Source organism: Antennarius striatus, chromosome 10 (assembly GCF_040054535.1).
Source record: "Antennarius striatus isolate MH-2024 chromosome 10, ASM4005453v1, whole genome shotgun sequence".
NCBI classification, from domain to species: Eukaryota; Metazoa; Chordata; class Actinopteri; order Lophiiformes; family Antennariidae; genus Antennarius; species Antennarius striatus.
In genome coordinates this window covers 4900938-4912622 of record NC_090785.1, presented here as the reverse complement: position 1 = coordinate 4912622, position 11685 = coordinate 4900938, and the positions used below count along the sequence as shown (strand labels likewise).

General features: G+C 45.3%; 2 protein-coding genes across 4 annotated transcripts; both read right to left on the bottom strand.

Annotated features, from left to right (window-relative positions):
- Positions 1-423: 423 nt before the first annotated feature.
- On the bottom strand, positions 424-1882 carry LOC137603170 (uncharacterized). Its single transcript, XM_068326409.1, has 4 exons — positions 1839-1882; positions 1719-1763; positions 1473-1633; positions 424-1233 (listed from the first exon to the last, which is right to left on the bottom strand). The coding sequence occupies exons 1-4, from the start codon at positions 1864-1866 to the stop codon at positions 424-426; spliced, it is 1044 nt and encodes a 347-aa protein (XP_068182510.1). The 5' UTR covers positions 1867-1882.
- A 1478-nt stretch (positions 1883-3360) lies between these two features.
- On the bottom strand, positions 3361-10456 carry mcm7 (minichromosome maintenance complex component 7). 3 transcript variants are annotated; one of them, XM_068325663.1, is made up of 15 exons: positions 10289-10456; positions 8142-8221; positions 7577-7741; positions 7334-7458; positions 7063-7243; positions 6847-6984; positions 6617-6766; positions 6404-6518; positions 6184-6315; positions 5984-6067; positions 5639-5850; positions 5297-5562; positions 5050-5218; positions 4122-4231; positions 3361-3855 (listed from the first exon to the last, which is right to left on the bottom strand). In XM_068325663.1, the coding sequence occupies exons 1-15, from the start codon at positions 10317-10319 to the stop codon at positions 3639-3641; spliced, it is 2175 nt and encodes a 724-aa protein (XP_068181764.1). In that variant the 5' UTR covers positions 10320-10456; the 3' UTR covers positions 3361-3638. The 3 variants fall into 3 exon arrangements, with proteins under 3 accessions (XP_068181764.1, XP_068181766.1, XP_068181765.1); XM_068325665.1 differs by lacking the exon at positions 10289-10456 and adding an exon at positions 8753-8897; XM_068325664.1 differs by lacking the exon at positions 4122-4231.
- Positions 10457-11685: the final 1229 nt, after the last annotated feature.

The window sequence follows — 11685 nt, the reverse complement described above, 5'->3', positions numbered from 1 at the left end:
TTCCTGCCGTTTGGGGGTTAAACTGACTAACAGGAAAAGGAGGTGTGGCAGAGGCCGGGGGTTGGTGGGGGCCCGACGGGAGTCAGCTGTTTTATGGTTATTAAATGTACAGCGGAAGCAGACGTATTCACCCCCAGGCTGCGAGTTAGGACTTTCTAGGTCTGGACATGTGAACCTGGAATGAACAAAAATATTTCTTCTTGCACCATGACCATAAAGCCAAAATACAACTCATTGAATCATGACAAAATGTCACTTTATTATCTCCACATGTGTTGACTGAAAGCTGCTTCTGTACTAAAAACATCAGGTTTTTTTTAGGTTTAAGTTCCTTGAAAGAGAAATTGCTCAACTCAGATTTTTTTTTTCTTTTTCAATTAAACCTGTTTAATTTAACGTCAGTCGCAACACATCCCAGACATTTTACTGACTGTCGTCTGCGGGCTCGTCGGCGGAGGCGGCGGGCTGTGGGTACTGGAAGCGTAAGGGGTCGTAGAGGTCATCCCTGGGGTCGTAGGCCTTCTGGTGGTAGAAGTAAGGGTACGGATAGTGGGCGACTTTCTTCTCGAATGGTGCAGGAGGAACCGGCTCCTCCACTGGCTCCTCTTTCTCTTCCTCCTTGACGGGAGGAGGAGGAGGAGGAGGAGGGGGCGGGGGGACGGCGACCTTCGCCTTCACCGGCCTGGGTGGGTGGTCGATCAGGCAGTCGGGGTCCCAGTAGGGGTCGCAGTCGTATTCCATGCCCTTGAAGATGCGGATGGGTGCCGGTGGAGATTTCTTGATGAACAGCGGTGGAGGCGGAGCAGACTTCTTCGGTGGAGGGGGAGGAGGAGGCGGGGGCACCACCAGGGGCTCTGGAGTGGCTTTCTGGGGCGTGCAGTGGGGGTGGTAGCGTGGGTCGCAGAGCACTGGCACGGCGCCGCTGGGCAGATAAACAATGTGGGGCTTGCAGAGGGGGTCCTTCTTGTTGCACAAGTAGAGAACATCTGCCTGGGAGATGGCTGGAGGAGGAGGGAGCATCGCCGGGGGCTGTGTGGGCTTTGGGGCCGCTTTCATCGGAGGCGGAGGCGGGGGTGGAGGAGGAGCGGGTTTACACTTCTTGTCTGTGGCTGGGTCACACATGATCATTGGCACCCCCAGTTTGCTCTGGAAATAAGAAGCATTGGGGCCATAAGTGTGTTCCAGGTATCTCATCTGCTGGTAGAGCATCCGCAGCTTGTCGATCTCATACAGCTGAGAGGCAGGAACACAAATTCACAGATATGTTCATCTGCCTTTCTATAAAACATTATGTTTGGTAAAAATCTGACAAATCTCACCACTAATGTTAAAAAAAGTGAAGGGCGGACAAAACATGATGCGATGCATCAGTGTTTAAAACCCCTTAGCAATGCTGACAGTATTGTTAGTAAAAAGTTCCTCGAACATTCCTTTCAGCTTCCCACTAATAGGCCTCCATGAAGTATCCTTACCCCCTCTGTGTGTCCGATGCTGCTGTAGTAACGATAGTAAGCCTGGAAGTCTGGGTTTCCTCTGTACCATCTGGGGTCCACGTTACGCTTCGGCCTGGAGTGACTCAGGAAGCCGTTTGCTTTCTCTGAGTCGATATGAACGCCACTAACGGGGACCATCTCTGTCAGAGGAAGGGATGGAGTTCAGTCCCCTAAAATCTAAAGTAACTCAGGTTTCTGCACAAGTTCTCTCAGATCTGTAGTTACCTTCCTGCTCCATCGTGTTCAACAAAGATTTGGCTTCTAACAGGCCTGGAAAGGGAGACGAATCATGTTATTGGGGTGAAATTGTTCTGTTTTTGAGATATTTTCATAATCAGAACTGACCTGGGAGCAGACAGCAGAGTGCCCCCATCACCCATAATGAGGAAATCATCTTGAACTCCTGCAATATACATAAAGATGAATGAGTACAGGGTGCTAACAAAAGTTGACTATTAAAGACTGGAACCCTCCAAAAAATCCCACGTTTGTACGCAAAACAGTTTATCTCTGACTTTCGTGCATTTTATATTTTTAATCCTAATTTTGCTCCCCTCACAATTTAAGTTTACAAGGCGCAAAAATCTGTCAAAAACAAATTCTTCAGGCTGAAACGACCTAATAAGGTAAAAACCGGCTGTCCTACTTTGGTTCCAATTATTAATATAAAAAAACCCACGCATTCAGCTCCAGTAGATGAGCCAATAACTGAATTAAATGCACATTTCATTTCAGTAACTCAGGAACATGATTGTTCTACTCACCTGTTGCAGCTCAGGATGCGTCTTCACTGCACGCAAAGGAACGCATGGGTTAAATACCGATGTCCGTGTCAGACCCCCCAGGGACGATCTCTTCCACCCAATAGGACTCCACCGGCTTTCAGACCCTAATATTCTCTCCACCCCTCTTTTTCTAATGTTTAATAAGAGACCTTTGGCGCCAATTAAGAATAAAAAAAGCTCCTGCGCGTTCAGCAGCAGAGCCATAAAAGAGACTTCAAATGGAACCCCCCCCCCATTAAGTCTGGGAGGGAAGCATCACCTGCTGGGACGAATGCAACTGTGGAGGAAAATGCTGCCTACTATCACAATATGTCAGCCAAAAAAAGAGCCCAGATGAAAACCTGCACGGATTTAAAAGCAGTCAGCTCCTGAAGGTGGTTTGGTTTTACGCAGAAAACACCTCTCAGGTTTTACCGGCTGAGGAACAAACATGTCATAAAACACATGAAAATATTACGTGATTAAGTTTTATCAAAAACCAGAGTTCCTATTTAGCGTTGAAAATTTCCATCAACGTAAAAATAGGATGACAGTAAATAAAAAAAAAAGTGATTTGTCTTAAGTTTGATAGAACCAGACCGTGTTCTAGTTTTATACAAGAGATCCTTTAAAACCAAAAACTTGCCTATGGGAGCCTGAAGCCTTTGAACATAAAATGGACATTTTTAGAAAAGTAACTATATTCTAAACAGTAGCCAGATATCACCATCTCACTGAATGACACATTTTAAATTCTATGGTACAGAAAAATACAATTTATGCAAGTCTTCCAGTACTAAAAACATGTGGTCCGTCAGGTTTAAATAGATATTTAAACCCGAAGGACCAGAAGTTACTTATTACATACAGACGGGGGGGTAATTCTAGACGTAAACACGTAATAATTCACAAACACAGCCTTAAGGTTTTAGGAAACTATTCCCAATAAAAATGTAAAATTTCAGTTAACAGTTCCTTCCAATCCAGTTTGTTTTATGAGAAAACACGTTTCTGAAAGCAGCAATTACCTCCAACGAGAAACCAGGTGTTCCAGCAGCGATTGTGAAACAAGAAGCTCCAACAAGGAATTGAACCATCAATTTATTAACAGTTCGTCAGAAGACAAGGCTCAATTTGAATACAAACTGCTTAAATTCTGCATTAGAATGTTTAAAATGTACAGAAATACGGCGTCACACAGAACAGGAGCAGCTATGACACAATCAAGAACATACATATTTACAGCTGACGCCAGCGGTGAACAGGGACACACGGTTTATCACAGGAGAAAAGGTTTAAAAAGCGTCCATGTTCTGCTTCTGAATAATAGTATATAGAAAGCCCCCACCCCTCCACGACCAACGGAGGCACCCCGGCTCCTTCAGACGAAGGTGATGCGGCTCCGGGCCTGGTTGATCTGCCAGACGTTCAGCTCTTCGTACTCCTCCAGGGCCTCCTGGAACTGGGCGGGGGTGAACCCCCGCGAGACGCAGCGCTGCTCCGCCTCAGCCATGCGGACGACCCCGCTGGCGCCGCCGCGGCCCTCCGCGGCGAGCTCTCGCACCAGGGAGAAGATGACATCGGACGGGCGTTGAGTTCTGAGGAGAGAAAGAAAAATTCAGGAATTGAGCTTCGTTTCTGTTTTTTTTAAAAACTTTGCCCCCTCCTTCATAAAATCCCCCCACGGATCTTTGACGTGCTGCTCAAGAGACCAGAATCCAGCCGGGGGTCTGGACACATCTCCATAAAAACGTTTACAACTTCCTCCAGGGAGCAGACAAACTAATCAGGGGATTGTGGGTCCGACGTCCGGTCACTCCTGCATCATTAACACCAAGTGGAGGGACGGGACCCCAACACCAACCTGGCGCTGTTGGATTTGTCCGCTTGTAGCGAGTCCTTGGACATTTCCATCAGCCTCATCGCCTCGTTGACGTCCTCCTTCTCCACGGAGTCCACCATGTGGAGGCGGGCCTGCAGGAGGCACCAAAAGCAGAGCGAAGATTTGGGATGAAGACTAACGGCTGTCAAAGATGGAAATTTGTCTGGATGATGATGATGAAGAAGGCTGCGCTGTGCCGGCACTGTCAGACCGAGACAAGTGCAATGCCCTGTGGGATGGCCGGCAATTGCCCAAGTCTCCGCCTCTCAACACCAGCTAGTCTCTACAGGTTGAATCGAAACGACTCGTACAATATAATACTTTTAAAAAATGGATAAACTCGCCGACAGTTCTGGCCATGGTCAGCTTTGCATGGGTTTGCACAGCTGCTCCTAAACACACACAGGCCGACTGCCCACCCTGCAAAGCTGACCAGGATCAGAAGAAAACCAATGCCGAGTTTTCTGTCAGGTTGTGGTTCGCCCCCTGGTGGACATCCGTGTGCAGTGCATCGCCCTCCAGTCTGCCTGAAGTGCTGGTTTTGCGGTAGGTGGAGAACTGCTACCTGCACAAACAGCACTTTTGACAGCTAGACGCCAAGCCTCAAAATAAAGCAGCCCAAGTTTCAAAAAGGAACGACTCGGAACCCATCCATCCGATTTCGATGCTGCCGAGTCATGACAGTATCGGCAGCTTCTGTCCAGCGTAGGAAAGAAGTGCTCACACTGCAGTAGTCCAGGTTATTGTCACTACCTGCACTGTAAGCACTTTATCTCACACGGGACACCTGATGAAGACTCATTCTTACACCCAAATAAAAACCACATTAAACACCGGCACCATTGAATAGTCAGAAATCAGTAAAAAAAGAAAAGAAAAAAGCTTCCAAACAAGCTGTTGAAGTTCTTACCAGGGCTGTGGACAGTCGGAGGATGGACAGGAGGGTACGGGCAGAAGTGAAGGTGGTGTCTTTCCCGACTCGGGCCTCTTTTCTCATTTCTACATAAGCAGCAGTGATGTAATCGGCGAGCGACTCGGGGATCACAGGCTGCCGTTTCTTACACAGGGCGATGTAACGCCTGGAGGAAAGTGTCAGATTTGGGGTGTGAAAATGAAACCCGAAACTATACAGAATAAAAGTGAAACGGTCCTGCTACCTCATCAGCTTCATGTTGATGGGCGTGAAGTGCGTGGGCGGCTGGCGGCAGTGCTGGTGGACGTAGGTGATGTGCTGAGCCAGGCGCAGGTCAGCTTCGGCGTCCGGTTTGTCCTGGATCAGCCAGAGCAAGTCGAAACGCGAGAGCAGAGCGGCCGGCAGCTGGATGTTCTGCTCGATGCTCTTCCGTGGGTTATAGCGGCCATAGGCGGGGTTCGCCGCCGCGAGAATCGAGCAGCGGGCGTTGAGCGAGGTCATGATGCCAGCCTGGAGAACACACACACGCCGTTATGATCCATACGTCTATTGTTTAGCTCGCTCTAGCCATCGTGATCGTTCGCACCTTAGCGATGGAGATGGTCTGCTGCTCCATCACCTCGTGGATGGCTGTACGGTCGGCGTCGGCCATCTTGTCAAACTCGTCGATGCAGCAGACGCCCTGATCGGCGAGCACCAAGGCTCCGCCTTCTAGGGTCATTTCACCGGTCAGGGGGTCACGCATCACAGCTGCAGTCAGACCGACGCCAGAGGAACCGCGACCCGTGGTGTACTGGCCTGAAGACCAGAGGGTAAAGGGGGTCATGTGACTTCATTTCCCCGTTTTAGGATGTTGTGGAACCTCAAGCTTGGTGGATTTCCAATTATGTTATAACCCACCACTAGACTCACAACACGGGACTGTACTCACTCCGGGGGGCCAGACGGTCGATGTAAGACAGCAGCTGGGACTTGGCTACTCCCGGGTCTCCCATCAGGCAGATGTTGATGTTGCCTTTAGGGAAAGGAGTCAAATAGGGGATTTTTCAACAGGATTAAGAGGACAAATGGAAGAAGTTTCCCTCCGATATTCTAATTCCCATCTATTCTTTCATAGATTGAGGGGCTCACCTCTAATCTTCATTCCTTTCGGAGCCTGTTCCACACCTCCAACCAGCAGCAGGAGCAGCGCCTTCTTCACGTCTTCATGTCCGTAGATCTCTGGGGCTATGGAGCCAGCCAACTTCTCATAAAACCCTTCCTCTGTCAGAAAATACGCTCCCTTCAGTTTCAACATAACTAGTAAACCAATACTTTATAACATTAACGCCAGGATCCAGCGATCAGCCACCTGTAATGCCACGCAGCTCCTCCTCCGTCAGCTCCTCATTGCCGAGCTCGTCGTCCTCAGTCTTGTTCATTAGTGTGATGCTGTGTGCCTCCAGGTACGTTTCTGACAGGAGACCCTGAAGTGAACAGAATGGGATATGATTAGATGCTATTTAGGGCTTTAGACAGATGCTTCTCACAGACAGCGTACACACAAACACACACACACACACACCTGGACAGCCTGTTTAAAGCCTGTGCGCAGAAGAGGGAGGAAGATTCCGGTGATGGAGACGTGGTCTCCCGGCTTGGCAAGGCGTGTGTTTTCTCCACGAGCATAGACACACATGCTCCTTGGAATATTCCCAACCGGCACCTGGTCGCTCTGCAACAGAATGAAGGGGGTTAGGGTGAGTTAATACCATTTAAAGCCCCGGGGGACAAGCCTTTTAAGAATCCACTTACATGTTCTTGAATACGTAGCTCCTGGAACTTCACAAACTTGGAACCCCTGGTCTGCAGGTAGAGTCGCCCTCCGGATTTGTTGGTGACACACTCTTGGCTGGGACACATGATGAGGGGCATGAAGGAGGGAGACTGGATCTGACAGACACAGATGTGATGAGTGATTCCGATCATGTTATCCAAGCCTAAACTACAAAACTGAACCCCGACTCTTACTGGCTGATAGGTCTCGGCGCCACACTGGTCACATGTGTACGTAGCTACAGCCATCATTGGTTTGACTTCAGTGGCGCGAGTCACTATTCCTCGGACTGTCACTAGATTTCCGATGGTGTCTGCTCGAACGTCCCGAACCACTTTGGGTTTATTGGTGCCGGGTGGTTTGAAATAGAGCTCACTGTGGATAGGAAACATTTACAAAATCAGCTGTGACAAAGCATCTCCACACTTTCACCACCAAATACCAGGACCGAATGTTTGAACTCACAATCGTCTCATCAGCTCAGGCGGGTATTGGTTACGGGGGTCTCGAGTGTCTGCAGGATCACGGCCCCTTTGTTCCATCATCAGCCTGTGTTCAATGTACACGTCTAAAGCATCCCTGGCCACGACCTAAATGACAAGTGTATTTTCCTTTGAAGGAAATCTGGAATCTACATTTAATACATTTGTGTCTTTAGTACAGTGATGTTTCAAGTAGTTCTGTGAAGGATCATCTGCTCTAACGTACTTCTCTTTCTTTGTACTCTGGGAGAAGCTCGTGGACGGCGTCAGCGAACAAAGCCGTGTAACGCTTGGCGTTCTCACAGATGCTCTCTACCAGCTCCGGGTCTTCTTCAGCCACATCGTCCAAGTCCACAAAGAGAGACACCTGCTCTCTGTGAGCGACGGCCACCTGCACAGAGCAGCATAGAAAACATTAATCAAATCGATACTAACCTGCATTCACTTCTTATTTACAAGGTAGAAAACAACCAAGACCATTTCTCTAAAAACAGACACTCAGTTGCAGTGATTTCAGGAATTCATAAATCTGAAAACAAAAGGTCAGCTCTGAAGAAACAATTTTTTGTTATTGGTAAACCAGGTATTGTGATCCAGGTCTTTGTAAAATAGGTTTTTTAAAAAAAACCCCACTAAACACTTGCTTAAACTCATTTTACAGTCCTAAAAGTGTAGAATTGTAGTTCATGAGGCCAAATACTCCAACTTATTTACTTTGTTTTTTGCAATGCCAACATGCTTTATACTTTAAAAAAAAAAAAAATAGAGCCACATCCATTCTCTATACTTACAAGTTGCGCTCCATATTTGAACACCTTCTTCCCATTGTCATCCTCAGAGTAAAACTCCTGCAGGAACCGTTTGCACTTGTCTATACAAAAAAACCCAAAAACAACACCTTCAGCATTACTGTAGCTAAACACGTGGCTGACTTGGATATACAGACTTTTAAATCTATAAATCTAAAACCAACTAACATTTTGCGTTATGAGTATGAACATCTTGATCAACACCAGCGCAGCGGGCCTGGAGGTTGGGAGGTAATTTGTTGTCCTGCGACGACCCCCTTTGTTGAGTAACACGGCTTTCTATAATCTCGATGAGTCATTATTGTATACGGTAGGCAAAAAAATATATATAAAAAAATCTGCTAGTGGTGAACTACATGAAGCGAATTGCGTTTGCGTGTCCGAACCATTTAAAGGTTCTAGCGCGATAACCAGCGTTACGCAGCACATAGCTTCGGCGTAAGAATGTAAATACGACCCCAGCAGCGCTTACTCCAGTGTCCATTTTTCTGAGAACATTTCTTACTTCTCTTAAGAACCATTACGATATATTAATTCCACATTTCAATTAACGAAAGTATTTCTCGCTCGGTAAATTAAAATCGCCTACTTACTTTGATACCATAGCGGGGAAACTGCAGCTGTGGTTTATCATTTCTCTGTTCGAGGATGTTATTGTAAACAAAGCAGCACATGGCTTTTGTGCCTCGTCACATGAGTATCCCTCCGCCAACTCATCCGCTCTTCAAACTAGTCCCGGTTGTTGTTTTCAAACCATGACCAGCCATCTTCTAACGTTAGCATAAAAAAAGAAGGTAGCATGGCTAATGTGAACTTCCGCTCCACACATTTTAGCTACTGCAACAAAACATCGTTAAGTTTCAAGAGTTCGCTGGCATGATGTTTAATGCTGCAAGTTTAGCGATAGATGCTCAGTAAAGAGCACAACACTGCTATCGCAGATTGGAAGATTGTTCGGACGACGGTAAAATTAAAGCGACGAGCAAAGTCGAAGTGATTTTATGACGACCCAGTGGCTAAACAACGCCATGTGAAACTACTATTTCCAAGTCGAATAAACACACGCTGAGACGCTTCGTTTGAAGAAGTGTATTAGCAACTGGGGTGATTTTATTGTTATGGAAAACTGGTTTGACTGGTGTCATTTAACGGCGTGGAAAACAAACACCTACATTCACCAGTGGCTTGAGTAAAGAGTCAACACCACCAGCTGACTGATGGACGGCATTGTTAAGCAAAATTGCACTAATATTCATGTCAATAAGTGATAGTTATTCAGATAGCTTGTTAGCCAGCATGCTAACACATGGATTTGGATAATTAGCGGCACAGGATCACCAGCTTGAGTGCAGTAAACGGCAAAACTTTGACACGAGTGTAAAACAAGCGATTTAAATCCCCTTAAAGTTAATTAGAAAGTATTACCCGTACTAACAATTTAATATTGGAAAATTGGAAAACCGGGTTATAGCATAAGTTTAACCAACTAACCCTTTATATGCGATGGTTACAAAACCTTACATCGGTCAGTAGAAATATGCAAAAATGTATTCCTACGATTTCTTTGGATACGTGATGGTTTAACCGATAAAAAGTTACTCAGCGTTCGGCATTCATTGATTTATTGTACTCAATCGCAAGTTATTGTTGGACATGTGCTTTGCACACTGGCGCCTGCTCCTTTGTCTAAGCGGCTTCATCCGGGTCACTAAGTAATCACACGCAAGCTAGTCTGACTAGTTGTCCACACTGGCTAATGTTCAGAAAACTTTGTGCAACCTCAGGTATTGTATAGTATATAGAAAGGTATATTACATACAATAGACAACTATAATATACAATAGACAACTATAATATACAATACTCGCAGGGTTATGTCCAAGATAATGGAAATCGTGCAGTTCTAAATGCGATGCCTCAACTTTAATGATAAAGTGACTGAAGCTACTTAAATATGCACATACTCAATGAACTAAGATTACTTAACATTAGTTTGGCTGATTTTAAACTTAGGACACATAATGAGATCATAGATGAACGTACCCACCCGGCATTTCATAGTACTGCATTGAGTTCAGTCATTCTGGCAACCTGTTGCTGCCATGCTGTTGTGAAAGTGAACCCCTTACCTTTCTCCGCCGCATAATCCTTACGTGCCATGGCTGAAGACGCTGAAATTTAGGTGCGATTACTTAGATCCGAAATTGGAGTTCCTAAAAATGCAGTTCAGTCACGATTTAAACACTTCAAAATTAGAGGACTTCAGAAATCGTACACTTGCAGCCTTTAGTTCTCCCCGGTCGCAGAGCAAGAAGTGGCGCGAATGTGACGTGTACAACAGCCAATCATTTCAACGCTTTCGGCCCATAGAGGCGGGCTCTCCTGGTGGCGGGAAAATTGCTGGCAAATGTGCGTCACATGATTCAATAAACTTCCTCCCTGTTCGTCACGAATGGCGCGAAAGGTAATGATTGGATTTTTTACAGCTGCGTGACCTCAGAGTGACCTGACGCAGTAGGCTGCAGGACGGACGTTATTAACACGTCACTTTGGCCATAATAGAGATAGTAAAACTACGCGAAGAGTTATGGCAGCGTTTACACATGGACCTAAAGTGTGCAGTATAAATATGCATCATCTATTGATGGTCATTTAACTTATTTTGTAAATGTGCACTATTTTGGTTTTTAAATAATAGCCAGAAGCCAACAGATCTGACCTGAAACATCCACCAGTACTCGTCTGTGTTTCTCACTCAACTCCTTTACTGAGTTTTATGATACCCGCATAAACAAACCCATGTATGGTTAATATGGTTTATGCTAAAAAGGCGGATGACGCAAACATCCGTCCATATTATCCACATATTTTTAAAAAAAGTATAAAATTCAAAATATTAACCCACAATTACTTTTTGTGTTTATCCGATCCAATCCAATCTTTATTTGTTGAGCACTTTACAACAACCACAGTCGGCCAAAGTGCTGTACAGACGAATAAATAAAAAGAACAAACATTATAGATAAAGACAAAATGGCTCAAATATTGTAAGTAAAATAAAAAACATAAAACATGGACAAAAGCAAAAGCCATACAATCAGAGCAATAAAAATAAGATCAAATAAAATCCAGTGTCTATCTAGATGTTAAAAGCCAAGGATTAGTTTATCTGAAGTTTGATATAGCTAGAACATACTGTATGCTCCAGGCCTAAAGATATACAGTATATACTGTACATTATTAAAGTCTTATGTAGTCTGCAGGTTATAACCCTTGACATACTATCGTCTTGTAGACGTACAGAGGATGTGAACTATATCAGTTGTTTGCTTTTCCTGTCCATATTCTTACACTAATATCTTACAGTAGGAGTCTCCAGTTGTGTGTTTAGAAACTGTTCTTGAGACTGGATTAAACACACACCGCCCATTCCATTACACATCTTTTAATGAACACAAATTAATCTGAATAACATAAATGTTTTCAACAACGGATTCTGAAAAAAGTGGAACATAGAAAGTCAGCC

Bases quoted from the DNA above. Each gene is read 5' to 3' on its own strand.
- LOC137603170 (XM_068326409.1), bottom strand. From the start codon at position 1,866: ATGGGGGCACTCTGCTGTCTGCTCCCAG. The intron at 1,764-1,838 runs GTCAGTTCTGAT...CTCCCTTTCCAG, and splicing joins ACTCTGCTGTCTGCTCCCAG to GCCTGTTAGAAGCCAAATCT. The intron at 1,234-1,472 runs GTAAGGATACTT...CCTGCCTCTCAG, and splicing joins GCATCGGACACACAGAGGGG to CTGTATGAGATCGACAAGCT.
- mcm7 (XM_068325663.1), bottom strand. From the start codon at position 10,319: ATGGCACGTAAGGATTATGCGGCGGAGAAAG. The intron at 6,767-6,846 runs GTAAGTGGATTC...ATTCTGTTGCAG, and splicing joins AGCTACGTATTCAAGAACAT to AGCGACCAGGTGCCGGTTGG. The intron at 5,563-5,638 runs GTGCGAACGATC...TGTGTTCTCCAG, and splicing joins AGACCATCTCCATCGCTAAG to GCTGGCATCATGACCTCGCT.